The sequence below is a fragment of the Telopea speciosissima genome, chromosome 1, assembly GCF_018873765.1.
Source record: "Telopea speciosissima isolate NSW1024214 ecotype Mountain lineage chromosome 1, Tspe_v1, whole genome shotgun sequence".
Taxonomy (NCBI): Eukaryota; Viridiplantae; Streptophyta; class Magnoliopsida; order Proteales; family Proteaceae; genus Telopea; species Telopea speciosissima.
The window spans coordinates 56,448,349-56,473,881 of record NC_057916.1 but is presented as its reverse complement, the minus strand read 5'-3'; the positions used below and the strand labels follow the sequence as shown (position 1 = coordinate 56,473,881).

Genomic DNA, 25,533 nt, shown 5'->3' with positions numbered 1-25,533 from the left:
GAGTTTCGTAAGGTTATTCATCCTTACATAAACCAAATCTTGCAACATCTTAGGAGAGAGCTTGTTTCTCTTTTTAGTTTGCACAGCTTCAAAAGCACTCCAGTTTCTCTCACATGATGATGAACTATAAGGTTGACTCAAAATGTGAATAGCTATCTTTTGAAGCAAGGGAACACAACTTCCATGTAAACTCCACTATGAACCTACAAACATAAAAGTATAAAGGAAATAATAAAGAACAAATTCATTAGCAAATTTATAAAAATAAAGAAGAAATAAAATAAGAATATAACAATAATTATCAATTTTTTTTTACTTACGTGGATGGCAATCAACCATTAATAAAGAGAGTTCATGAAATAGCTTTTCTTCTTTCTCATAATAATTTCTGAACTCATTTGCAAATTGTCTCTTGTCATCTGGATTTATGATATAGATTACTGCTTCTTGCCCATCATTTTGGTAGTATGAAATTTTTCCATCATACATTAAGAAAGGATTCAAAAAATCTGCCATCACGTGCATATGATGTATTATGTTTGCCTCTTTTCTACTGTCAAACAATTGCAATAACCTCTTGTATTTCGATGAATCTCTGTTGCAACAATCTATGATAGTATCCCTTGCCCTTTCCATAGCCTCATACAAAAATGGACTTATAGCTCCATCACCATCAACTAGGCGAAGGACTATGATAAGAGGTTCTAAAATGGACAACAACTCTTTTCCATTCAACCAAAACTCTGTACTCTAAATTATTTGAGTTACTATTGCACCCAAATTAGACCTGCAGTGCCTGTTGATCCTCCATTCTGCTGATGCAACCATAACTCGCAACACATCCTCAACATCAAGAATAGATTTTAGTATCAAAAAATTAGAGGCAAATCTGGTCTTGCAAGGTTTTTTCAATTCTTTGCCTCTTGGGCATTCCCTCATTAAGGCTAAAACAGTCCCATGCTTGTACATAAAACCAACAACCAACTTTGCCTTGTCAAATACTTCTTTTACCCATGAAATTTGTGCATCAATGTCCTTCAATAGTAATTACACTCCATGGGCTGTACACCTTATCCTATGAATGTGAGGATATTTCTCCATAATCAAAGAGATTGCAACCCCATAGTTGGAAGCGTTATCTGAGATAAGTTGAACAACTTTCTCTGCTCCAATTTCCTCTATTATAGGCTCAAGTATATCTCTAAGAAATTGTCCAGTTTTAGAAGAATCAGAGCACTCAAAAGAGTTAAGGAAAACAGCCCCCTTGGGTGAATATGCAATAACATTAATGAAGGAACGCTCTTTCATATCAGTCCATATGTCAGACATAATAGTGCATCCTGTAGTAGACCATGACTTCTTAATTGAAGCAACATATCCTTCAATATCCTTCCTCGCCCTTTGTACCAATTTGGTCCTCAATGTAGAATAGGCATAACTTGGACCATAACAACAAGCAGAACGTAACATCTGAATGAAACTAGGAGTTTGAATAACATTAAAGGAAATGTTATTAAAAAAGAAACAAAGAGCCAAATCTTCATCAACTTCATCCTTGCTTTTCTGTTTAAACATTCCATCTACACTTGGTTGTTGAAGACTTGAAGGCTGACCTATATGTTCTCTACTATCTAGGGGGCTTTGTGAAGTTCCAACATTACATGCAGTGGAACTTTCCCCAGTCTTAGCTTTCTTATTACTTAATGCACGGAGTGCCTCAGCATGGACATCATCAGGCACATTGCTACATATCCCAACATCATTTCCCTTCAAACAAGCAAAATTGTATTTCACTCTTGAAATACCACCTATATACTCCTTGTTACAAAATTTACATTTGAAACGCCCTTTTAAATCTTCCACATACTTCCATAATTGATCTCTTTGTTTAACCACTTTCCCTTAGTATCCTAATAAACAAACAAATAAAAATAAATAATAAACATTCCATAATACAAATAAATAAAAAAGGTTGACTGTCTTGTTTGGATCCTTCTAAACTATATACAGATCCGTTTCTTTCATGAGATATGATGGGGCCTTTGATTAAGCTTTGCAATTCCAGATTTTGGTTCCCTTCTTTTAGCCTTTTCCTTTTAAAAGATCACCATTTCACTATTATTTTAATGGTGTGGAAGCTTGTTTTGAGTCTCTCTAAAGATGCCCCTAATTGTGGTAGAAGATTATCCCCATCTGGTGCTTTTCTTTTGTTTCTGAACAAAGAAATTTTATAGTTCTAATTTCCTAGTTATAGAAGCATTTTCTGAAGGTAAACACTCTTACATAACACCCAGAATGAGCTTTGCTGATCATGTCATGAAAGGCATGAAACTACTGAATACAAACACTACAAGTAAGACCAATTTCATCAACATACAGTTTTAAATCATCTAATGAATGGGGATCTCTAAAATAAGATTAAAAAAAATGTAAAACAGAACAAACAAAGACAAAAGTGGACAATCAGATCAATCCTAAATTATTCTCAACAAGAATTTTAAAGGAATTGAAAAGAGATCTCTGCAATTCAATTATTATAAATATTGAATAGGCAAATTGCTTCCACCTTATAATGTTTATATACAAAGTCTACCGACTCTACCCCAGTTAAAATGAAAAAATGGGAAACAATCCATCTCAAATAAATAGATGAGAAGCAATTTTGCAAAAGAGCTACATGAGCCACTCCTTCTCTCTCTAAACAAATCAATCTATAACTCTATCTATATCCGAAATCACACTCTATCTATATCCGAAATCACACATAGAATGGAGGGGAAAATGTTTTAGGAAAATACCTTAACCACCGCTGCAATCACCGGCTTGACGACCGTAAAAAGGAGAGGAGAAAGACAGGAATAGAGAAGGGGAACCGGGAACCAGCCGTTGCAATCGCCGGCAGAAGTTGCAGAACCAGCCGCTGGAGAAGAGGCAAAAGAATCGCCGACAGAAGTCGCAGAACGCAAGAAGAGGAAGAAGAGATAGAGAGGAATGGAGAAGGGGAACCGGGAACCAGCCGCTGCAATCGAAGAGGAATGGAGAGGGTTTGGTAGATTTTAGGTTTTTTTTATCTAACGGTTCTTATTTGATTTTAGGTTTCTTTTAATCCAAAGGTTAAGATAGATTTTAGTTTTTTTTTTTTTTAATCTATGTAAAAGTATAATATGCATATAATACGCGTTTCATTCGAGTATCATTCGGCAACCCTTAAAATACACGTATTTATCTGACTCTGAAGTATTATACACAATACGGCATTTTTTTTATCCAAACATTCGGGTGCGCGTATAATACGCTTATTTACTAACTATGTGCTAGACTAGGACACATAGGTCGAGATAGGATGGGACGGCTAGCACGAGAAAGCCTTCTTGGCTCACTCGCTAAAGTCAACCTACCAACATGTGAGGCCTGTTTAGCGGGTAAGGCCCATCAAAAGCCTTTTGGAAAGGCTAAATGGGCAACCCAGACCCTAGAGCTTGTCCATTCGGACATCTGCGGACCAATGAACGTGAAGGCACGTCATGGTGCTTCCTATTTTCTCACCTTTATCGATGATTATTCATGATATGGTTATGTGTATCTGATCGCTCACTGCTATGAAGCGCTAGATTGCTTCAAATGCTTTGTAGTAGAGGTTGAGAACCAGCAAGGCAAGAGGTTAAAAACTCTGTGTACTGATCGAGGACGCGAGTATTTGTCCAATCAATTTAAAGAGATGTCTGAGGAAAAAGGAATCACTAGGCAGTTGACTATTCCCCACACTCCACAGCAAAGCAGAGTGAAGGAATAGGATGCTTTTAGATATGGTTAGATCGATGATGGCGCATGTCAACCTCCCAATATCCTTCTGGAGGGATGCTATGTTGATCGCTGCCTATGTCCTTAATCGCGTGCTATCACAATCAGTTTCCTCCACTCCCTATGAATTGTGGAAAGGCGCAAAGCCCACTTTGGGGCATATGCGACCATGGGGATGTGCATGATATGTTCATAGTACCTCCCATAAGTTTGGAAAACTTGGCCCTAAAGCTAAAAAGAGTATCTTTATAAGATATTTTGATACCTCGAAAGGCTATGTAGTGTACGGTGAACATCAAGATGGAGGAATGACAGAGAGTGAGTCCTATGATGTGGATTTTTTAGAGACCAATTTCCCTAGCATTAGTGATGCTAGCAGAGACCTTGATCTTTTTGAGATAGAGGCTGATGAAAGCGTCTCACCTACTCTTGGCAATGGTGAGGAATTAAACATTCATCAAGAGATTGCCAGAGAGGGTGAGAGTGATCATCAGCCCAGTGGGAGTGCACTACTTAATGAAAGCGCACAACCCGCGGGTCAAGAACCCTCTGCGGGTAAGAGCGCACGTGGACATGTTCCCCGATGCCGTTTTGAGATTGAAAGGGACACTGTCCTCGTCTATGCCCCGAGGGATGAGGATGAGCCAGCCTCAGTGAGTGAGGTGCTCTCTTCTCCAGCTAAGGAAATGTGGCAAGCTGCTATGGAAGATGAGTTAAGTTCTATGAGTAAGAACCAAGTCTGGGAGTTAGTTGATCTTCCACCTTGGCGCAAGGCCATCGGGAACAAGTGGGTCCTGACAAGTATAAGGCACGTCTTGTAGCGAAGGGATATACCCAAAAGGAGGGTATAGACTATGATGAGACGTTCTCCCTTGTGATGAGAATGGCCTCAATACGTCTCATTCTAGCCATTGTCACAAAGTTGGATTTGGAACTCTACCAAATGGACGTTAAAACTGTTTTTCTTAATGGAGAACTGGACGAGGAGATCTTTATGGCTCAGCCTGTGGGCTTTGAGAAGAAGGGACATGAGCACAAAGTATGCCGTCTCAAATGTTCCATCTATGGCCTTAAGCAATCATCCAGGTAGTGTGGTACATTAGATTTCACTATGCCATTACCACTGTGGGTTTTGACATAATTGAAGAGGGCCACTGTGTGTATGTTAAACGGTCCAAGTCGGAGTTTCTTATCCTATCATTGTATATTGACGACATCTTGTTGGCTGGGAATGACATTGAAATGATTGTTGCCACTAAAGAGTGGCTGTCCTCCACTTTTGAGATGAAAGATATGGGTGAGACCGACTTTGTGTTGGGCGTGAAGATTGTGAGGGATCGCACTAGGAGACTTCTTAGTTTGTCTCAGGAGACTTACATAAAGAAAGTCCTGGAGCGGTTCCATATGAGCAACTTAAAACCCATAGATACTCTAATGGACAAGGCATGCACTTTGAGCCTAGACCAATGCCCTAAGGGTGATGAAGAGAGAAACCAAATATCCAAAATACCCTATGCAACGGCCGTAGGTAGTCTAATGTATACGATGATGTGCACGCGCCCAGATATTTGCTTTGCCGTTGGCATGGTGAGCCGTTACCAGAGTAACCCAGGGCCAGCTCATTGACAGACAATAAAGAGGATACTTCGATACCTACGTGGCATTGCAGACCTCTCGCTCACCTTCAGTGGTTCAGACTTGAGATTGAGAGGCTATAGTGATGCTAATTGGGCTAGTGATAGAGACGAGCGCAAGTCCACTTTTGGGTTTCCGTTTGTCCTGGGAGGCGGGGCTGTCACTTGGAGTAGCAAGAAATAGACTTGTATCCCCTTGTCCACGATGGAGTTAGAGTACGTCGCATGTTCGGCAGTAGTATAGGATGTCGTTTGGCTTAGGAGGTTCTTGCAGAGACTTAGAGTTTCTGCTCACTCAGATGATGTTGTGCTTATACACTGTGACAGCACGGCAGTACTTGCATTTGCGAAGGACCCCAAGTTCCATGGTAGAGCCAAGCACATTGACATACGGTATCACTACATTTGAGACATGGTAGCGCGAGGTGAAGTTGTTCTGCAGCATATCTCCACTGGCAATATATTGGCTGATCCATTAACTAAGCCCATTGCCAGAGATGTTTTCCTAGTTCACGTTAGGAACTTGGGACTTAGGCAGATCTGATATGTATTTGCTTTGGGAACACTTTGTTTGTGATGGACATTTATCTTATTTCTCTTACATTTATTGATGAGTATATATTTGTTTGAGTAATCTTGTGTGTATACATTCATTGTTTGTAAAGATGTCACCAGGCATAGAAATCGACCCACTCACACGGGTGATTCGCGGCGCTAGGGTGTAGCGAGCGAGATGAGCCCATGAGCATGTGTGCTCTATGGTGCCTTAGTAAGAGCTAAGATGAGACCTTTATTTGATCCAACTTGGAAGACACCACACTTCCAAGTAGCCTGTTAGAAGCCAAATGTGAGGTTCTAAGCAGAAACCATGAGGGTGATTGCGCTAGAGACTCAGGTTAGGCGCTTAGAGTAGCGACTAGACTAAGATCTGTATGACGTTTATTTACTGCGAGTGACATGCCCACCCTAGTGGGAGTTACGCCATAGCATGCACATCATACTGCATGTGCTTATATAAATCGATTGTGAGAGTAACCGAATGGATCCCTGCTTCGTCACTGTGTGAGCCACGTGGATTATATTAATCCCATAATACCCTTATTACTTGAAACGATGTCATGACAAAGACACCCAATGACGCTACTTTGACATTCTCCTTAGGACCACGGATGATACGGTCCAACGAGAAGCGATTGGAAAACCTGTTGGGGATATTTAGATTGACATGAGAGGCTCAGGGAAAACCATTGGACGTTACACTTTTGGTATATGACTCATTGCCTGGGCGACGTGTCGTATTTGTGATCGATGCAGTTATGAGCACATTACATACCAAGGATTAACACTGCTCATCATGAGGGGTCGAGAGTGTTAGATCGGGTGTAAGTGGATCGTTGGGGTATTTCAAGACTTTTGAGGGTGATGTACTATGTTGGCTAGATGGAAGTTTGATACAATACTCCTACCTTGTACCATCTCGACATCTCGCACGCCCCATTACCTGTATGGAGGATAACGAGGAATGCGAGAAACTTAAATGCATAATTAAATTTATACGCCCTGTGTGGGTGAGTGGGAGATGTAAAACGTTAATGGGTTGGGCCCAATTAGTGCGCCCACAAGGGGTTGGCTGCGCGAGACCCGAGCTCCGGAGGGGGCGGTCACTTAAGTGACCAACCCCTCCCCTTTTCTATTCGGTCTAGACCTCTAGTGGAAGTCGACCAAGTGAGAGGATCGGCCAGGGTTTTGCCTAGAAATAAATATTAGGCTTAAACCCCAGCATATTGATTTTCATATCTTTTGAGAAGCCGTCTCTCTCCCTCGCTTTCAAGTTCTGCGTTTTTCCTAGGGTTTTCATTCAGTTGCCTAAGGTTTTGTGGTGTGGATTTCTCTTGTGGGAAAGCCTGTAGAGATCGTGATTTGCTCGTAACTGCAAGTTGTATTCGATCATCCCTTCCGTTGTGATTCCATTCCTTTGAGGTAAGATCTAAACCTATATTTTATGTGGATTGGAATGCTCATATGCTAACACTTTTAATAGGCCACGTGTAAAGTTCCTTACGCATGATTCCGGCGTGAGGCAATGGCTAAGGGTTCAATTTGATTGTTGTTGGTTCTTATTTCCTAAACCATTCTTTGATTTGGTCGTGGTACATGTGTCCTCATGCTATTGAAGATCGGATTCTGCATATATTAGAAGTCCCCCACTCCTTCAAGTCCAGTAGAGAATTGATGGAATATAGTAAAATTTTGAAAAATTGAGGTGGCTCGAGGCATAATGTGCTCTGTTACTTTTTCTTGTTGATATATCACCTTCTTTCTTAAGTTCAATGAGAATTCTTAAGAAACAATATTCTAAATCTACTATGATTTTGACAAGCAATTGATGTATGTCGCCACTTGGGTTCCCCATTTAGGGATGAACTGAAGCCACATTAATGGTCGAATCTCATCAAAGGATTTGAGGTCCACTGCAGCGATTGGTAACAGACCAATACAGGTGATGCCAATGAGCCCTCCGTCTTGTTGGGCCATGAACTGTACTTGGACCACCGTTTGCTAACAAAAAAACACACATTCCTTTCGTTGAAAGTGAGAACGCTAAACTCTAAACAGAGAAGCCTGTAATAAGTGTTTTTTTTTTTTTGGGTTTTTTATAATTATCACCCCAAAAACTTTGATATCTACTATTACCCCTTAAAAATTTTCAAACAAATATTATTCTTCCCTATTGCATACTAATAACTCATTGGCTCCTACTGTTACATAACTGTAACGGAGAGGGTTAATCGTGAGAGAGTGCCGTTGTCACAAATTTTTTAGGATCAAAATGCCCTTTTGGGTGGCAATTGTAAAAAAAACCCCACCCCCACCCCATCACCGTCCCTTCTCCTTCTTCTTCTTCCTCCTCTGCATTTGTGGTAGCCATTAATCTTCCACTTTATCAAGGCCTCGTCTTTCGCAAGAACACAGGCCGCATGCCTTCCTCTCTCCTGTCGAGATCATTTGTTTTGGCTGTAATAGTCTGCATGCTAACCATGTACTAGTATGTGGCTGTACCAAAGTGAAGAGTATTATGCAAGAAGATTGTTAAGTTTCAAGGATTAAGAGATTCTTTGTGTTGAGAGAACCCTGTCTTAATGTTTCAGTCAAAACAAGGGAAATGCACATCTTTTCGTTTCTCTTCTCTGTGTCTTCCACATTTGCAAAACCTCCCTCTGGAGGGAGAGCAGATTCTAAATGAGAAAAATCTCAAACTGCCTTTGTCTGAGAGAGCTCTGCTGATCATCTTTTGTAGCCTGCAGATCTAAGATGAAATGATATGATATTTCGGATTGAGAGATGCAAATGAAGAAGGGGAAATACATTTGTGGTTGGAGCTAGTCTTATCGCAAGCGACTGAGACCCTAGTTCTGTGAGGTGAACCACAGCCACCAACATAGCAGCTCCATCCTCTCCATTCCCAAGGTCTAATGAGCAATTTCTGATAAGGGGGGGAAATCCTAAAATTCAAACCCCAACTCAAACTTAACTCCTTCGTCCAGGTCATCTGCTTCAGCATCCTATTAGGATTAGGTTGCAAGCTTAGGTTGGATAAATAATTAGTGAAAGATTAAAAAGAAAGTAAATGGAGATAATACTTACAAAAATCTCTGAAACAAAGGCCATGGCTGAAATCCCTTCTGACCAGTAGGTCAAACTTCTTTAATCCTAAGAATTGAACAGCTGCAACTATAATTTTGGAGGTAGCATGAGCCATCATGTCTGCTTGATCTGCTCTTTTCTTTTTTCGAAACTGGAAGCAAAGTTACCATATGGGTAGTTCTGATTTGTAATCTGGCTGATTCACAGAGAGAGAGGAAACAGGGGAACAGGGCCCCTGCTTAGCTGTTAGTCAATGAACACACACAGGCCATTTTATGGTAGGGTTTGATCTAATGGCGTCATCGATCGGGGCGGTTGGGGTTGCAGAGGAGGAAGGAGGAGGAGGAGGAGGAGAAGGGATGGCGATGGGGTGGGATTTTTTTTACAATTACCACCCCAAAAGGGCATTTTGGTTTTAGAAAATTCATGACAATGACACATTCTCACGATTAACCCTCTCCGTTACGGATATGTAACGGTGAGAGCCAATTAATTATTAATATGAAACAGAGGAGGATAATAGTTGTTTAAAAATTTTTAGAGAGGTAATAGTAGATATCAAAGTTTTTGAAATAGTAATTATAAAAAACCCTTATTTTTATGGGTGCTCCTTCTGGTTCGCTTCTCTGAAAGGGGACAAAGGGGTGATCTGGAAATCTGAAATCTTAGATCGTATTAAATGGTCCTAACTCCCAGTAGTAAAGTACTAAAGTTTAATGTGGGAAGAAAACAGGGGCCAGGGAGATCAAAATTTTCACTCTGGGGCCTGGTCTGTAGGCCCGTCGAAAACCTCACGGTTGTCGATTTAATGTAACATTGGTGTGGGACCAGAGCCATATACGTGGTAATTGCCAAATGGGCCAGCGTGGATAAGGCAGCATCTCTCGGATTTCTTGCCTCCTCAACTGTTGTGATCTATCCATGGCTAACCAGCCATTATCATTGGAACCGCTCACACCCATTCATTGAACGATGGACCTCCTCACAATCTGTGTTTGAAACTCTGTCAAAGCTTGTTGATTAAGGTGAACACTGACTTCTTCTTGTCTAGCTAGGTTTTGGTGCGGTATGTTAGCTGAATTCCTTTATTCAAACAAATCTTTGCAGCTTTTGTTGTGTGCAACCAACTTTCATTCCTTAAACAAAAGATCTCTTTAGCCTTGTTCTTTCCAAATTCAGATACGTGTAAATTTATTTGGGCCCTTTGAATTTTTCTTTCATACAAAGTGATGGTTGTTATATATTGAGTTCCAGAGTAAATACTTATCTGATACATTTAATAGCAGTTATTAGGTGATGCCCATCTTCGCATTCATTCTGAAATGAAGCTATTTGTATAAATGTCCAGACTACAAGCATCCTTAAAAAATCTAGTAGTGAAACTGTTGGCAGTATGCATATGCCAGTTCATGCCAAATCCAATAGTTTAGTATGGCATGTTCAGACATCCAAGTGTGGACAAAGGCTAAGCGTATTAGTGGTTGATGTACAAATTTCAATCCATGTTATTAGTTAGTATTTCATTTTGGTTGCATATGTGCAGTTTAAAGAAGTTACATTTCATTCTCTACTGCTTTCCTCTGTAGGCAAGCAAGCATCTAAAAGATTAGTTCTTAGCAAGTAAAGATTGGTTTTGAGCAACAGCTTGCGGTAAGTGTTGGATGGATAATTAATTGCTAATACAATTTTGTTTTCATTTTCAGACACAACATGGCTATAGTTACACTATGCTCTAAAATATTTTACAAAGATCTAGCTCTACCTACTCCCAGAGTTATAAGAGGGGACAGAGTTATTTATCATGTGAATGATTTTTGTACAAAAGCGAAGGCAAGACTAGGAGATAATAAGTTTTACATGATGCATGTCCGGAGGTTCATGCAACTTCAGACCAGTATTAAGGCATATGCTCTTCATAAGGCATATAACATGGAAAGTGATCCTAATTCTGCTCGACAAAATGATTCACAAATTGGAAAATTGCACGAGTTCTCCTATGCATCAGAATCAAGAACCAGTGGGAGCCATCTGAAAATATTAGACTCCTATTTTAGCAAGCTTCAACATGAAGAAAGTCAGCAGCAAACTACCTCCATGTGTTCGAGCGATCTTGAAGCTGTTGTTGAAGACAATAAGATGGAGCCTGTGTCAAAGCTTCCTAACAAAATGATGGAATCCATTGGGCAAAATGATCAATTCAATACTAGAAAGGAACTTTGCTCTCTTGATATTTATATCCGCAAGCTTAACAGAGGTAAAAGAAACTGGATCTTCCGTTGATAAGTACAGTTTTAGAAAGCTAAGTTCTTTTAGATGTGTATCTCATAACTCCTATTTCTGGATTTGATTATTTTATTATGCTTCTTTTCCTTATGTTGTTATATAGTTTGGTTTTAATTATTGTCTTGCCAAAAAAAAAAAAAAAAAACAATTTGCATGGTCTTCTTTTCATTTATATAATTATATGCATAGGCACAAATGAAAAGATTGTGATTGCTTCCAGATGAACATAGTGCTTGTAAACTATATGAAATCTGTCCATCTTAATGTTTCTCAAATGGACAGATTAATGTTCTATGTTCTTTGTCTGTTCATGTGATAAATGTTCAGTCGTCTCTCACAACCTCTCTAGAGGACCCATTGTTCATGTACTAGATGTAAATGAGATAACTCCCACCTCTATTTATTAAGTATATTGAGGTGTTGTAGTGAAAAAAATATGGATTCCAATATACAACTCAACGACTGCTAATAAGCTGGTTTTTCCAGTGATCAACATCTTACGGTGCATTTCAAGGAAAAACTCTGTGACTTAAAAGAGAAGGAAGCTATTCATTCTTTCTCATTCAGTTCAAATGAAAAGTGCAAAATCATTCAATGCTCAATTGAGTACCAAAGTCAGCTTAGTTCTAATATTCCATAGAAACCATCTTTTCTCAAGGACTGTTTGCAAGCTTAAACCAATTCATTTGAAACAGATGTTCCGTAATAGCCAAACCTCTGTAATTAGTCTTCCATACTTCCATAAGTGGGTCAAAAAAATTGAAGTCAACCTTTACTCAACAGTATCATCACCAACAATAATTTTCAGTCATGTTAACCAATGCTCTTGGTGATATGAGGTGGCAATGTCTTTTGGGCTAACCAATTATAAGTGACATCCATGCACCAGCCTAAGGATACAATTCCAGTGATTCAATGTAGATGCTTTAGATTAGTTCATCCACAAGGTTAAGTTTATTTGGTTTTTGTTTAATCATCATATATAATAAAAACATGGAGCTTCTAATTTCTTGTCCATTACAGAAGTGAACTCAAAAAAGAATAGTACACCTAGTCCTGATGGCGAAGCTACTGAAAGAAATCTGGTAAGAACACTGTATCATGACAAAGAAAATGATGAAATAATTGAAAAGAGGAAACGGAACCCTGATATGCAGTTGGGACCTAAGGATGATTGGAGTAATCCACAGAATTCTCATGGTCTACAGCCATATGATGAGACCTCTGATCTGTATTTGATGTAAGCCATTCTTCCGTTCTCTATTTGCCCAGCATTACTATGTTTTCTTACATTGCAGCTTTGTTATATTATGATGTAGTCTCTTAGGTTCTTTTGCTCTATAATTTTGTGCTGGCTAATGCTTTTGTACTTTCTTGGTTTCAGTGGTATATTGGCTTCTATAAATATTGCTGTCTTTATTTTTGAGATAGCAAGTCCTGTTCGGTATTCCGATGTGGAGCTTTTTTCACTTCCTCTACTATATGGGGCCAAGATAAATCAATTAATTCTGGTTGGAGAGTGGTGGAGGCTTGTGACACCAATGTTTCTGGTACAGGATTGAAGACTGGGTTCGTGTTTCAGTTTCTAAACTTTTTATTTGCAGTTTCTCATTTTAACACAATCAGTTGCAAGAATTATGATGATTCCCTAGATTATTATGGATAGTGAAGTTATTGTTGATTAGATTTATGGTTATTTCATGATTGGTCTTCAGTATTACAATCTCCACTGAGTTTTATGACAAGTAAAATACTTCAAACTGATCTCCAAAATTTGGTTGAACATGTGCCAGGGCTCTGAAAATGGTTTATGCACTCTGCTTCATAAAAGAACGCAATACCTTTCTGAGTACCAAACCACTTCTGAGTTCTGACATTCCTTAATTCTAATAAAAATTCTCACGTAAGTCATCACCTAATCAGTGGATCCTTTATTGTGTGTAAGAAGTCTGTTAATTCCTGAAATGTTTCATGGGCCACACATCTGAATGACTTAATCAACATGCAAGTTCCTCAAATATGGCATCCATCAAGAGTGGTGTATGACAGGTAACAATCCATGCTGCTGGTATAATCATTTATGGAATGTGATCTGAATAGGGGCCAAAACTGTCATATTGCTTTGCAAATGGCCAGAAGAAATCCTTTTAGCACCATTGAGTTTAGATCCATGGAGCAGTGGGAGAATGTTTTTTTCACGAAAATTAAGGCAAGAACAAGCGCTTCAGGATAAAAGATAGGGGAGAAAAGGAATCTTGAAGAGTAAAGAACGAGTAGTTCAGGATGGAAGATTAGGGGAAAAGAAGAAGCTGAACGAGTGAGTGAGTGAACACCCCCCCACCCTCTTTTCATATAAGGTAATATGAAATAGATTTGAACACTTATCGTAGGTTCTGTAGTTAATTAACAATCTAACATTTTTCAAGGTGCATTGTGGAATTGAGGAAATAGATAGTATGATATTTATATTACATTCCTACTATAAATGCCTCTAGAGTTAATTATTAAACTAAGAGTCTTTTAGAGAAGCAGGATAGTTGATTCTGCAGGAACCTATAAAGTGCATATGAGGAAAAAGTAGTTGCTATAGCATCTCCAAGAGTATTGCATGAGTGTCCATGTCATGGGGGAGGATTCTCTGAAATGTAACATCACTTGTGATGTGTAGGACTATTTGGAGGAGAGAAGCATCTAGATATTTAAGATTTCTCTGTTTTAGTTGAATCAGTAGTTTATAGTGTCGAATCTCCCTCTTTTTTGGCTTTACTATATATTTTCAGAATGCCCTACAACCATAAGATGCATTTTTTCGTCAGTGCATGACCTTCAAGCTGAAATTTTGATTCAAATCGCTAACTAAGGATGGGGGGGGGGGGGGGGAAAGATATTTGTCTGTGTGATTGGAATATGCATTATTTGAAATTTTCACTGATTAAGCATTCCATGTGAGAATTTTTCTTGCTTTATATTTGAATACTAGTTCCTTTCCATTGATGAAGTCAAGTTAATCTCTTCACCATGCCACTTTCTTATTTTCTAACAAGATAATTTCCCTTTATGTACTGATCGCAACACTAGCATATTAACTTGAGCATCCAGCTACTTGGGTTACTAATCGATCATTATCAGTTCAGTTCCAGACATGATGCATTCTTTTTATGTCTGCTACATAGTTGTAATGTAGATTGTAGTTCCCCTCAAAAGATTTAATTTGTGCAGCATTCTGGATTTCTTCATGTTGGGCTCGGTTGCTGGGTGCTTCTTACATTTGGGCCACAAGTTTGTAAAGGATATGGCTCATTAACATTTTTCTTGATATACGTACTTGGAGGAATTTCTGGAAACTTGACAAGTTTCATTCACACACCAGAGCTAACTGTTGGTGGAACAGTAAGGAACACTACCCATTTTGTTGTGTTTTTCCATTTTAATTGGGTTGCGACTTCTTGTGCAAAAAATTGCATAATTTTTATGTCAATTTGGTATTATATTAATATAAAATCCCTCTTTACAATCTACAACAGGCTGCTATAAAATAAGGTGCGTATTATTATGTACGTACATTATTTAATCCTAGAATAGTACATGGTCTTCCTGGATTTGCTGATGTCTGGCTGTAGCATACACCTTATAGGTAACATTGCAGGAGAAAAAAAGATGAACTAAGAATTTCAGATTGGCCAAACCAGACTGATACAACCACAAGGCTGATTGGACACCCCCACCTTTGGCATTGCCATCAGCAGGGCTGATCAATCACCATAAATAACTATGAAGGCCTAGTAAACCGAAATCTAGCTCTACATTGTGCTTCCACCAGCAACTCATCTTTGTTGTGAGTTGGAAAAACCACCGTGGTCGCAGAAATTTCATTCAGAGTAGCATCCTTGGCCAAGATGTCCGCAATTGGATTGGCTTCTCTAAAGCAGTGGGAAGTGCGAAATTTTCCAAGTTATATAAGCAAGGTAGGATTGAAAAATAATCCAAAATCTTGCAAGACAAACCAAGGGATCACCTGATCTTGAACTGACATAACCACGGCGGAGTAGTCAGATTCAATCCATAAGTTTTGAGCGCCCAATTCTTTAGCTTTATAAAGCCTGGTAATAAGACCTGCTATCTCAGCTTCATAATTTGTTCTGTGACCCAGAAATTCTTTGAAATAAAATACAACCTTCCCCAAACGATCTCTAAAAAAACCGCCTGCACCTGCCCTCACTGGATTACCTAAGGAGCTGAAGATTGGGATTGCCGAGCTGAAGATTGGGATTGCCGATTAAATCCTATGATGTATAGTCAAACACTATTAGTCTCAAAATGGATTTCCATAATCGAGTTGTGTATTATGATGATGGTGCACATAGTTATTGTTGCACTTCATAGATCAGTTCTCTATATTTCTTTTTTTCTTTCAGTCACAGACTGGTTTTATTGTTTAGACTGTTGCACTTCATAGATCAGTTCTCTATATTTCTTTTTTTCTTTCAGTCACAGACTGGTTTTATTGTTTAGACTACAGAACATAATCTCCATTGTTGTATATCTATGTATATCATGCATGTTCAGAATTTACTAAGCAGAGAGTGATATGCAACTTAGAAAAAAAAATTCTACTTCTTACTTTGAACCAATGTGTACTAACTTGGATCCAAGTAATTACATGGTTATCTGAGAGTTCAAGAATTTGTTCCAACCAAGCACACTCAACCGGCTAGTATATGGACTATTTCCTTCCATGCAAAGCTGTTCTTCATTACAATGCATTCCAAACTCCAATTACCCTTTTTTAGTAGAGTTTGTCTTGGGTAGCTTGGTATTAGCTCATGAGTGAAAGTGTTGGGAAGGTTTTCTGCTCCCTGTGGTATTGGGTTGAAGATTATTTTCTTTCCAGAACACCGTTGGTGATTGTTTCTAGCTTTACCGTATGATGTTGTTGCACCTTATCAGGGTCCTGCCTTTGCCATGATTGGGGCCTGGATGATCTATCGGATTCAAAATAAAGACGGCATTGCAGATGTGCTCACAGAAAGTATGTTTCAGAAGGCAGTAATCGCAACTGCATTTAGCATTGTCTTAAGCAATTTTGGGCCAATTGATGACTGGTTAGTTTTCTGCTAGTTTCAGTTTGAAAATTGAAAAGAAAAATAATTATGACTTTCAGATATGAGATAGTCTTTTGTGTATCTGAAGGACAACAAGAGATTGAAATGGTTAATGCGAAAATGCTATTTCTGAAAACATCCTTTTCTCCAGGACACATTTTGGCGCAACTTGTGCAGGTATTGCATACGGCTTTTTCACATGCCCAACTCTCCAGCTGGACAATGCATCTTCAAAGGGTGGTCAGGAAGAAGGAATTACACTTGTCAGACGATATGTCAATCCTTGCAAATCAGTAATTATATTCATCATCTTCATTGTGGTCTTGAGCTCTTTGGTTTTCTATTTTGAACCTCCACTTGACATAGTGGAAGCCAACCTTGTGTAGAAAAAAAGATTATTACGAATAGTAGGCCAGGTATCACAAATTATGATGTAAAAAATATAAGGAACACTAGATTGAAGCCAGCAATATGGAGAGTAATATGTTTAGAGTCATAATTTTGTACAAGCAACCACCTTGAAAGAGTATCACTCATTTTTTATATTTAACCGTTTAGAAAGAAATCGAATTATTTTTATTTAATCAATGAGAATAGGCTTCTTTTAACTAGGCCTTGGCTTGTGATTTTTGCCAAGTATTAACAGCATAGAAAAGCTACCAAATTTCCAAAAAGCCATAATGAATTTTAGATTGGGTTGGAAATTTTAGTAGCCAACTGAAGTTAGGTGGGGGAAATCACAACCGAATTCAAATATGGTTAAACTTAGCTCAACCATATTTAAATAGCCAAACTTCTTTACATGAGACTCATCTGCTTGCACAGCCAAAGACTGCCCAAATAAGGGTGTTATAAAAAGAATTCAATCCAATGAAATTTAGTATCATGGATACTATATCCCCACTCATAAGTCTCTCTACCAAAGAATAGTTAGAAGCCACCATTTGATGGCCACCAGTAGAAGCAACCTGTTATATTTCTGAGTTTTTTTTTTTTTTTGGTGAAAAGAAGTTTATATATAAATGTGCGACCGACGCAAGATATCCGAATTACATAAATCAGATAACCAGTTGGTGGAATTAGGCCACGATTTCCTACACGCAATGGACAAGGCCTTTCTTGCCAAGGAGTCAGCTACGCTGTTAATCTCCCTTGGAACATGAAAGAAGCTACAAGACAGGAAAGTGGATGAAAATTGGTGGATGTCTTGCACAATGGTGCCAATCTTAAGAGGAGGAGCCGAACTGTGATCAGATATGTATAGAATCAGCTCCCTGCTGTCTGATTCCAACAAAAGATGTTGGAGACCCTGCTCTAAGCATTGGAGAAGGCCAGCACGAAGGGCTAAAGCTTTCCCTTGTAGGACTGAAGAGAAGAGGGTTGGCTCAGAAACCGCAGAGAGAGGGGTGCCCCCAGAATCCCAAATCACAAAGCCAATACCGGTAGAGTCCTCCACCTTTGCAGCATCCGAATTAACATTAAAAGATTGGGGAGGAGGGGGATTCCAAAGCAACAACCTGTTGGAAGGAGAGCTCTGATCTTGTTGGGCCTGCTGTTGGTCTTGAGGCCTTTAAGCGTTACAAAATTCTGCATAACCCAGCTCCGCAAAAGTCCACACCTCCAATGGGCTCCAGCACTTGTTGTTGAATAGGAAATCATTGCGGGCTTTCCATAAGGCCCAACAAATGAAAGAACAAAGGCCTTCTATCTCCTTCTTAAGGCTTTTATCTGAAGATGCTTGGGCTCCATGGGCTCCCCAGATCTTAAGGGCATTGAAAAGCTTTGGGTCATCACCCGGTGGAGTGAAGAAAAAGCGAGATCCAAACCAAACTGCTCTTGCAAAAGAGCAATTCAGGATGATGTGGTCCACAGTCTCGGTTTCTCCACAACGGGGGCATGATGGATCAATGGGGATATTTCTCCTTGCAAGCCCATCAGCTGAGGCATCCCCTCCAGAACAAGCGCACCAAAGAAAGTTCCTAATCTTAGGATGTGACAAGACCAAATTTTCTTCCAAGTATCTTCTGGGATAGATGGCCTGCTCCCTCGGTCAGAAGAGGTGGGGAGGGAAGCCTTCTCCCTGTCCGCGAAGTTGCAAAGATGGTGATAACCAGATTTGACCGAGTAGAGACCATTCTTCGCCACCCCCCATACCTGAGTGTCCGGACGAGTAAAAATGCTCAGCTTTATGCTCTTGATAGCCGCTGCATCACGAGGATGGAACCAAGAATCAATTAAGTCCTCTTTCCAAACTCAGTTTTGTTGGTCAATAAGCTCTGCCACAAAAACCCCTTGTTGCTCCTGAAAAGAAGGATATTGGAGCTTAAAAGAGGGATTGGAGAGAAGCCAATTATCCTCCCATAAGCGGATTTGCTCTCTAGTTCCCACAGTCAAACAGTAGAACCTTGCGGCCTTCCAAAACACTACGCCAGCCCTAGGATGGACTAGAGCCAAGGGAGGCTTGTAAGAAGTTCGAATTGGGGAAGTAAATCTCCTTCATATGTTTGGCCAAGTGGGAGGAGGGGTATTTCCATAGCCTCCATGCCAACTTTCCAAGAAGAGCTCTATTGTGTGTTACTGGATCCCTTAGGCCTATGCCCCCCTTCTCCTTTGATCTGCAAAGTCTATCCCAGGAGATCCAACAGATGTTCTTCTTATCCTCACCATTTCCCCAAAAAAAGTGGGTGGCTGCTTTCCAAATAGTGTTGTGGTGAGAGGCAGGGAGTTTGAAGTGGGAAGCCGCATAGGTGCTTATTGAGAGAGCAACAGACTTCAACATAGTTTCTTTCCCTGCTTGAGATACAAGATTTTGCTTCCACCCCATCAGCTTGTTCTTTGTATTTTTTGATGTCTCTTTGAACAGATCCACTTTTGATAGCCCAAATTGTGAGGGCAACCCCAGATATTTCTTTCAGCATCTCCAATGGAGATCCTCCTTATACGAGAGAGTTGTTTCTTAAAGCACCTGGCAGTATTTGGACTGAACACCATAGAGGATTTTTGCAAGTTAATCTGCTGCCCACTCGCACGGCAGTACAGGTCAAGGCAGCAGTTTATGCTATGGATGTTCTGGAGAGTTGCCTCAGTGAAAAGAAGAGTATCGTCGGCGAAGAGCAGATGAGAGAGAGGAGAGGACCGGTTATTAATTCTCATTCCTCGAAGGATTCTTCAGTCTCAGCTTCGTTGAGAATGGCAGTGAGGGCCTGTGAGCATAGAACAAAGATCACTAGGGACAGTGGGTCGCCTTGTTGGATGCCTCGAGAGGGGGTGATCGAGCCTCGCACTGCTCCATTGATCAGCATATCATATGGAATCGAGGAGATACATGACATAACCAAGGAAGTCCACTTCTGGCCGAATCTCAAATGAAGGAGGGCACGCTCAATAGAGGACCATTCCATACGATCATATGCCTTCTTCATATCTAGCTTCAGGCCCATCAAATTCTTCTTCCCTCTCTTCCTTTGCCGGATGTAGTGAACGCCCTCGTGCACAAGGAGAACATTATCAGAAATCAAGCGGCTTGGGACAAAAGCTGATTAGTTTAGGGATGTAACATCCTCAAGCATTCCTTTCAGGTGAGAAGCAATGATTTTCGTGACAATCTTCAAAGCAACATTGCAGAGACTTATTGGTCGATAATGATCTACCAATTCCGGTTGGTCTCTTTTGGGGATAAGGCAGAGCATGGTGGAGTTGAAAGCTTCTGGCATAATGCCACTTTCAAAGAACTCTCGAACAAAGTTGTTGATATCTGAGTGAACTAGATCCCAATATTTTTGGAAGAAGGCTGGGGGTAGGCTGTCAGGGCCAGGGACTTTCAGGGGGGACACACTAAGCAAGGCTGCTTTGATCTCTTCTTCATCTGGCATTTTGCAACAGATTTCATTCTCCAAAGGCTATGTACAAAAAAAACAAAAAAAAAACCCTTTTACCCAACCAACTGAGCACTGCAAATTTTCTTACAGCCCACTCCACACAACATCCACTCAAACACACATAACAGCCACTCAACACACACACGCGGATGGGGAAAGAGACCAGTCTAGAGGACAAAATCCACCATTCTGGGTTGTCATTGGGTCTACTCAAGTAGCACCAAATCATCTCAAATTTGATAAATCTTTGACATCGCAATGTGTTTGATATTGCTAGCATGTGTCAGTATCTCGTGATAGGAGATGGGATGCGTTGGTACGATAATAATCCAACACAATATAAACAATCAAAATTGTTAAACAATATGGGTCGGGCCCATGGTCACCCACTTGGGGCAGTCGTGGGACCCACAAACCCACAAGGTTTTAGATCTCGGTTTTGCCACTGGTTTCACGAGGCCATGAAACTGAGATCTCGGCGAGATCATGTATATTTTTTTTTTTCTGAACTCGACGGTAGGTTTCGGTGGCCATATGGCCAAGATAGGGGCTGAAACTTGACATCCTCCCCATTTTAGGCCTTCTAAACACAATGGAACCATTAGTTTTTACAAATTCAAACCCAAAATGGTACTTTCACTACAGACCCTAAGTTGGTAGTCTATGGCATGCGAGAGGTCTACCCTAGGCTATTCCACACAAGATTTAGAACATATATAATTATAGTAGAAGACGAGAAGTGCAAAACAACTTAAATAAGCATTAGGAACTAAAATTCATCAAACCATAAACCATTTAACCATTACATACTACATAGTGATGGACTGATTGTTCGACTGTTTGTTCATAATTGTTAGAAACTTGGACAGAGACATAGTCACATAGACTGTTTGTTCATAATTGTTAGAAACTTGGAAAGAGACATAGTCACATAGATTAACTAAATCTTCAATGAATCAAGCATTGATGAGTTGGAGGTGTGATCTACCAAAAGAAATGAAAAAAATGACCCAAAGCTTTGATGAGGTGTTAGAGGAGATTAGCATCTTCAATTTTCAATGAATCAAGCTCTGATGAGGTGTTGGAGGTGTGATTTGCCAATAGAAATGAAAAAAATGACCCAAAGATGGAGTTCCCCCTTCACAGAGGCAAGACAGGCGAGAGCGAGTCGAGATCTCATCGAGTTATGGTGTATTATGAGCTTTTAATAAGGTATGGTTTGACTGAGTCGAATTGAAACGAGAAATTGCTCGAGATCTCGAGCAAGATATGGTATTAATTCTGTATCGCTTGTCATCTCGACTCGAGATGCTACTCATACTACTTTCTACTTGCCTCATCTAGTGCCAACATAATACCAGTTTCCGCTCAAGATGATGGAAGAGAAGATTCGGCCACCAGAAGAATTGACGCCGAAGATTGTGAATCTATTTGCTACCCTGTGGTGGAAATATGTAATTGCAGGGTGATATTGTGGTCTATGTGTCAATTCCCCACCTTTTTTTTGTTTTTCTTACCCCCTCTATCATTTCCATGCATGTAATAATCAGGGATTAAATAAAAATATCTGAAATTTTGCATTGCAAAGGAAAAAGCAAATGTCTTAAGTAGATTAAAGTATTGTTCCCATTTTATAAAGCATAATAAAAAAAGGACATCGTCTAATCATTCCACCAACATTCCCACATAAAATTCAAGGAAAATGTATGTAATATGTAAGAGGGGAAGGAGGCGAGACTAGTTCTCATCACTGGAGGATAAGGTCTCAACATCTGGCACCACCTCATCCTCATCATCATCAACATAACCCTCATCATCGCCGCTCTCATCATCATACGACACGAATGGGGCAGGGGAGATTCCCGCAAATGCCAATTGCCTCTGTAGATGTCTGTTCTCCTCAGCTTGATTACGGCTACAATTCTCATGATAATCCTGAGATTCCCTCATATCACCAAGCTAGCAGCTCTAGATTGGTTTCACTTTGAAAAGATAAGGTTTCAAAAGAAAAAAAAAGCGAACAGAAAAGAAAAAAGAGAAAAAGCACTCACCAGTTGTTGGACATAACATGTTCGTTCGGAAAGCACTGCATCCATGCTCTCTTGCATTCGACGCATATCAGCATACCACTCGGTGTTAATATGTTATGACAAAAGAGTAGAGTCAGCATCAAGGGTGAAGAATCCAGTAAAAAAAAAAAAGAGAAGAAGAAGAAGGTGACTAACCCCATCAAAGGGAAGAGGAAGTCCCAGATCACAATCAGAAACTTTACAAGCAGGAAGAACAATCTAAAGACTGTTATCGAAAAGAGAGAAGGTGGTCCATCCTTGGTACCCTGGGATAAGGTCGCTCATCCCAGCAATACGAAGGTCGGCGTTAGAGCTCTGAGAAGGGTCGGAATCCGTGCTACAGTTGTATGAGGGAAGCATCCTGTATGCACCAGGAACCAGGGGTGACCTGGATACTGCGAAAAGAAGAAAGCAAGTTTGTCAAAACAAAAAAAAGAGGACATAGTGAGGGATTTTTCGGACGTGTTTCTGGAGGATTTAGTAGAATTGCCACCCGAAAGAGATGTGGAGTTTGCTATTGAGTTGGTTCTTGGTACGGTGCCAATATCCAAAGCACCGAACTGGATGGCTCCAGTAGAACTGAAAGAATTAAAGGGTAAATTGGAAGAGTTGTTGGACAAGGGTTTCATATGGCCTAGTGTTTCGTCGTGGGGAGCTCCAGTCCTATTTGTCAAGAAGAAGGATGGTACCATGAGGATGTGTATAGATTATAAAGAATTGAACCGGGTAACCATAAAGAACAAGTATCCGTTATCCCGGATTGATGATCTATTTGCTCAAATTCAAGGACCAAAAGTCCTTTCGAAGATTGATTTGCAATCAGGATACCATCAATTAAGAATTAAGGAAGATGATGTCCCAAAGACAACATTTCAGACGTGATATGGACATTATGAGTTTTTGGTTATGCCATTCGGGTTGACTAATGCCCCGACAACCTTTATGGATTTAATGAATTGAGTGTTCCATGACGTACTTGATCAGTACATAGTTGTTTTCATTGATGATATTCTGATTAACTCTAAGAGTAAGGAAGAACATGAGGAGCATCTAAGGACAGTATTGCAGACACTGCAGAAAGAGAAGCTTTATGCTAAGTTCAAGAAGTGCGAGTTTTGGCTTGACAAGGTCGTGTTTCTAGGTCACATTATTTCAGTAGATGGCATTATGGCAGACCCTAGTAAAGTGCAAGCTGTGATGGATTGGGCTAGACCGACAAGTGTAACTGAGATTAGAAGCTTTTTTGGTTTAGCTGGTTACTACAGAAGGTTTATAGTGGGGTTTTCCATCATTGTTGTACCATTGACCACACCCACTAGGAAGGGAGTTCGATTCGTATGGTCTAAGGACTATGAAAAGAGTTTTCAAGAATTGAAGAAAAGACTGATTTCTGCCCCAGTGTTATCTATTCCATAGGGAACATGAGGTTTCGTTATTTATAGCGATGCTTCAAGAAACGGGTTAGTGTGTGTACTCATACCACATGGAAAGGTGATAGCTTATGCTTCAAGGCAACTAAAGGTTCATAAACATAACTACCCGACCCATGATTTGGAATTGATAGCAGTGATCTTCACACTGAAGATATGGAGACACTACTTATATGGTGAGAGGTGTGAGATCTGTACCGACCATAAAAGTTTGAAGTACATCTTCACCCAGAAGGAATTGAATTTGAGATAGAGGAGATGGCTAGAATTAATTAAGGATTATGACTACAATATCAAATATCATCCTGATAAGGCTAATGTGGTGGCAGATGCACTGAGCAGGAAGTCCCAGGGAGTGACGACTGCAATGTTTACTAGCCAGCCTCATTTAATTGAAGACTGCAAAAGACTGGGTTTGGAGATAGTGATTGGGAATGCCACAACCTTGTTGGCAATTTGATGGTTCAGCCTTCCGTTATTGATCTAATAAAGGAAAGGTAAAATGAAGATCCATTCTTGGAGAAGGTAAGGAAAGAGATACAGGAAGATAAATGGGCAGACTTTCCTATTGCAACAGATGGTTCCCTAAGATTTCAAACTAAATTGTGTGTGCCAAATATTGAAGAATTGAAAGAAGTACTACTGAAGGAAGCACACTGTAGCCCATATACCATCCATCCTGGAGGCACCAAGATGTATCAAGACTTGAAGGAAATTTTTTGGTGGAACAACATGAAAAGAGAGATTGTGGAGTATGTGTAGAGGTGTTTGACTTGTCAGATTGTGAAGATTCAGCACCAACGACCCTTAGGACTTCTACAGACACTAAAAATGCCTAAGTGGAAGTGGGAGCATGCAACGATGGATTTTGTCACATTGTTACCAAAGACTTCGCAGAATCATGATGCGATTTGGGTGATTTTCGATAGACTAACTAAATCAGCCCATTTGTTACCTATTCGGATCAACTACTCATTCGACAGACTAACAAAATTGTATATTGATGAGATTGTGTGATTGCATGGTGCGCTTGTGTCCATCATTTCTGACAGAGATCCAAGGTTTACTTCACTTTTTTGGAAGAGTTTGTAAAGAGCTATGTGTACTCAACTAAATTTCAGCATTGCTTTTTGTTGGCAAATTAGCATTCCATTAATCACAGAGGTTTAGGGATTACCTGAACCGAATGGAATCGCAGCGGAAGGGATGATCGAATGCGGCTTGCGGTTACGAGCAGATCACGAATACGAACAATCTCGAAAGGTTCCTTCACGAAGAAGAACTCCACATTATAAAACCCTAGGCAACGATGGAAACCCTAGGATAACATAGAACTTGAAAGAGAGGGAGAGAGTTTCTAATTGTGTTCTTTTCATAGGGTTTGAGCTGAATAATTTATTTATAGGCTAAACCCCTAGGGCTCCCCCACTAATCCGAAAAACAAGGGATAAGAAGGGGGGAAGGAATCGATCACTTAAGTGATCGTTCCTCCCTCTCTCAAGTTGGGCCTGCGATCAACTCCCACATGTGGGCGATCAAGTTGGGCCCAAAGCCCATCAACATTTTACATCTCCCACTCGCCCACATAGGGCGCATAAATTTAATTATGCTCTTCCTCTTTATTGCTTGCCAATGAGCTAGCCCTGGGTTACTCTGGTAACGGCTCACCATGCCAATGGCAAAGCAAATAT

The 25,533-nt window shown here is 40.1% G+C and overlaps 2 protein-coding genes across 2 annotated transcripts; one reads left to right on the top strand and one right to left on the bottom strand.

Annotated features, from left to right (window-relative positions):
* Positions 1-1,047: 1,047 nt before the first annotated feature.
* LOC122651495 lies at positions 1,048-1,873 on the bottom strand. Its single transcript, XM_043844905.1, has 2 exons — positions 1,868-1,873; positions 1,048-1,767 (listed from the first exon to the last, which is right to left on the bottom strand). The coding sequence occupies exons 1-2, from the start codon at positions 1,871-1,873 to the stop codon at positions 1,048-1,050; spliced, it is 726 nt and encodes a 241-aa protein (XP_043700840.1).
* Positions 1,874-10,121: 8,248 nt separating this feature from the next.
* LOC122649112 (RHOMBOID-like protein 9, chloroplastic) lies at positions 10,122-16,961 on the top strand. Its single transcript, XM_043842477.1, has 7 exons — positions 10,122-10,146; positions 10,784-11,334; positions 12,387-12,603; positions 12,748-12,913; positions 14,583-14,753; positions 16,311-16,465; positions 16,617-16,961. The coding sequence occupies exons 2-7, from the start codon at positions 10,791-10,793 to the stop codon at positions 16,849-16,851; spliced, it is 1,488 nt and encodes a 495-aa protein (XP_043698412.1). The 5' UTR covers positions 10,122-10,146; positions 10,784-10,790; the 3' UTR covers positions 16,852-16,961.
* The last annotated feature ends 8,572 nt before the right edge of the window (positions 16,962-25,533 follow it).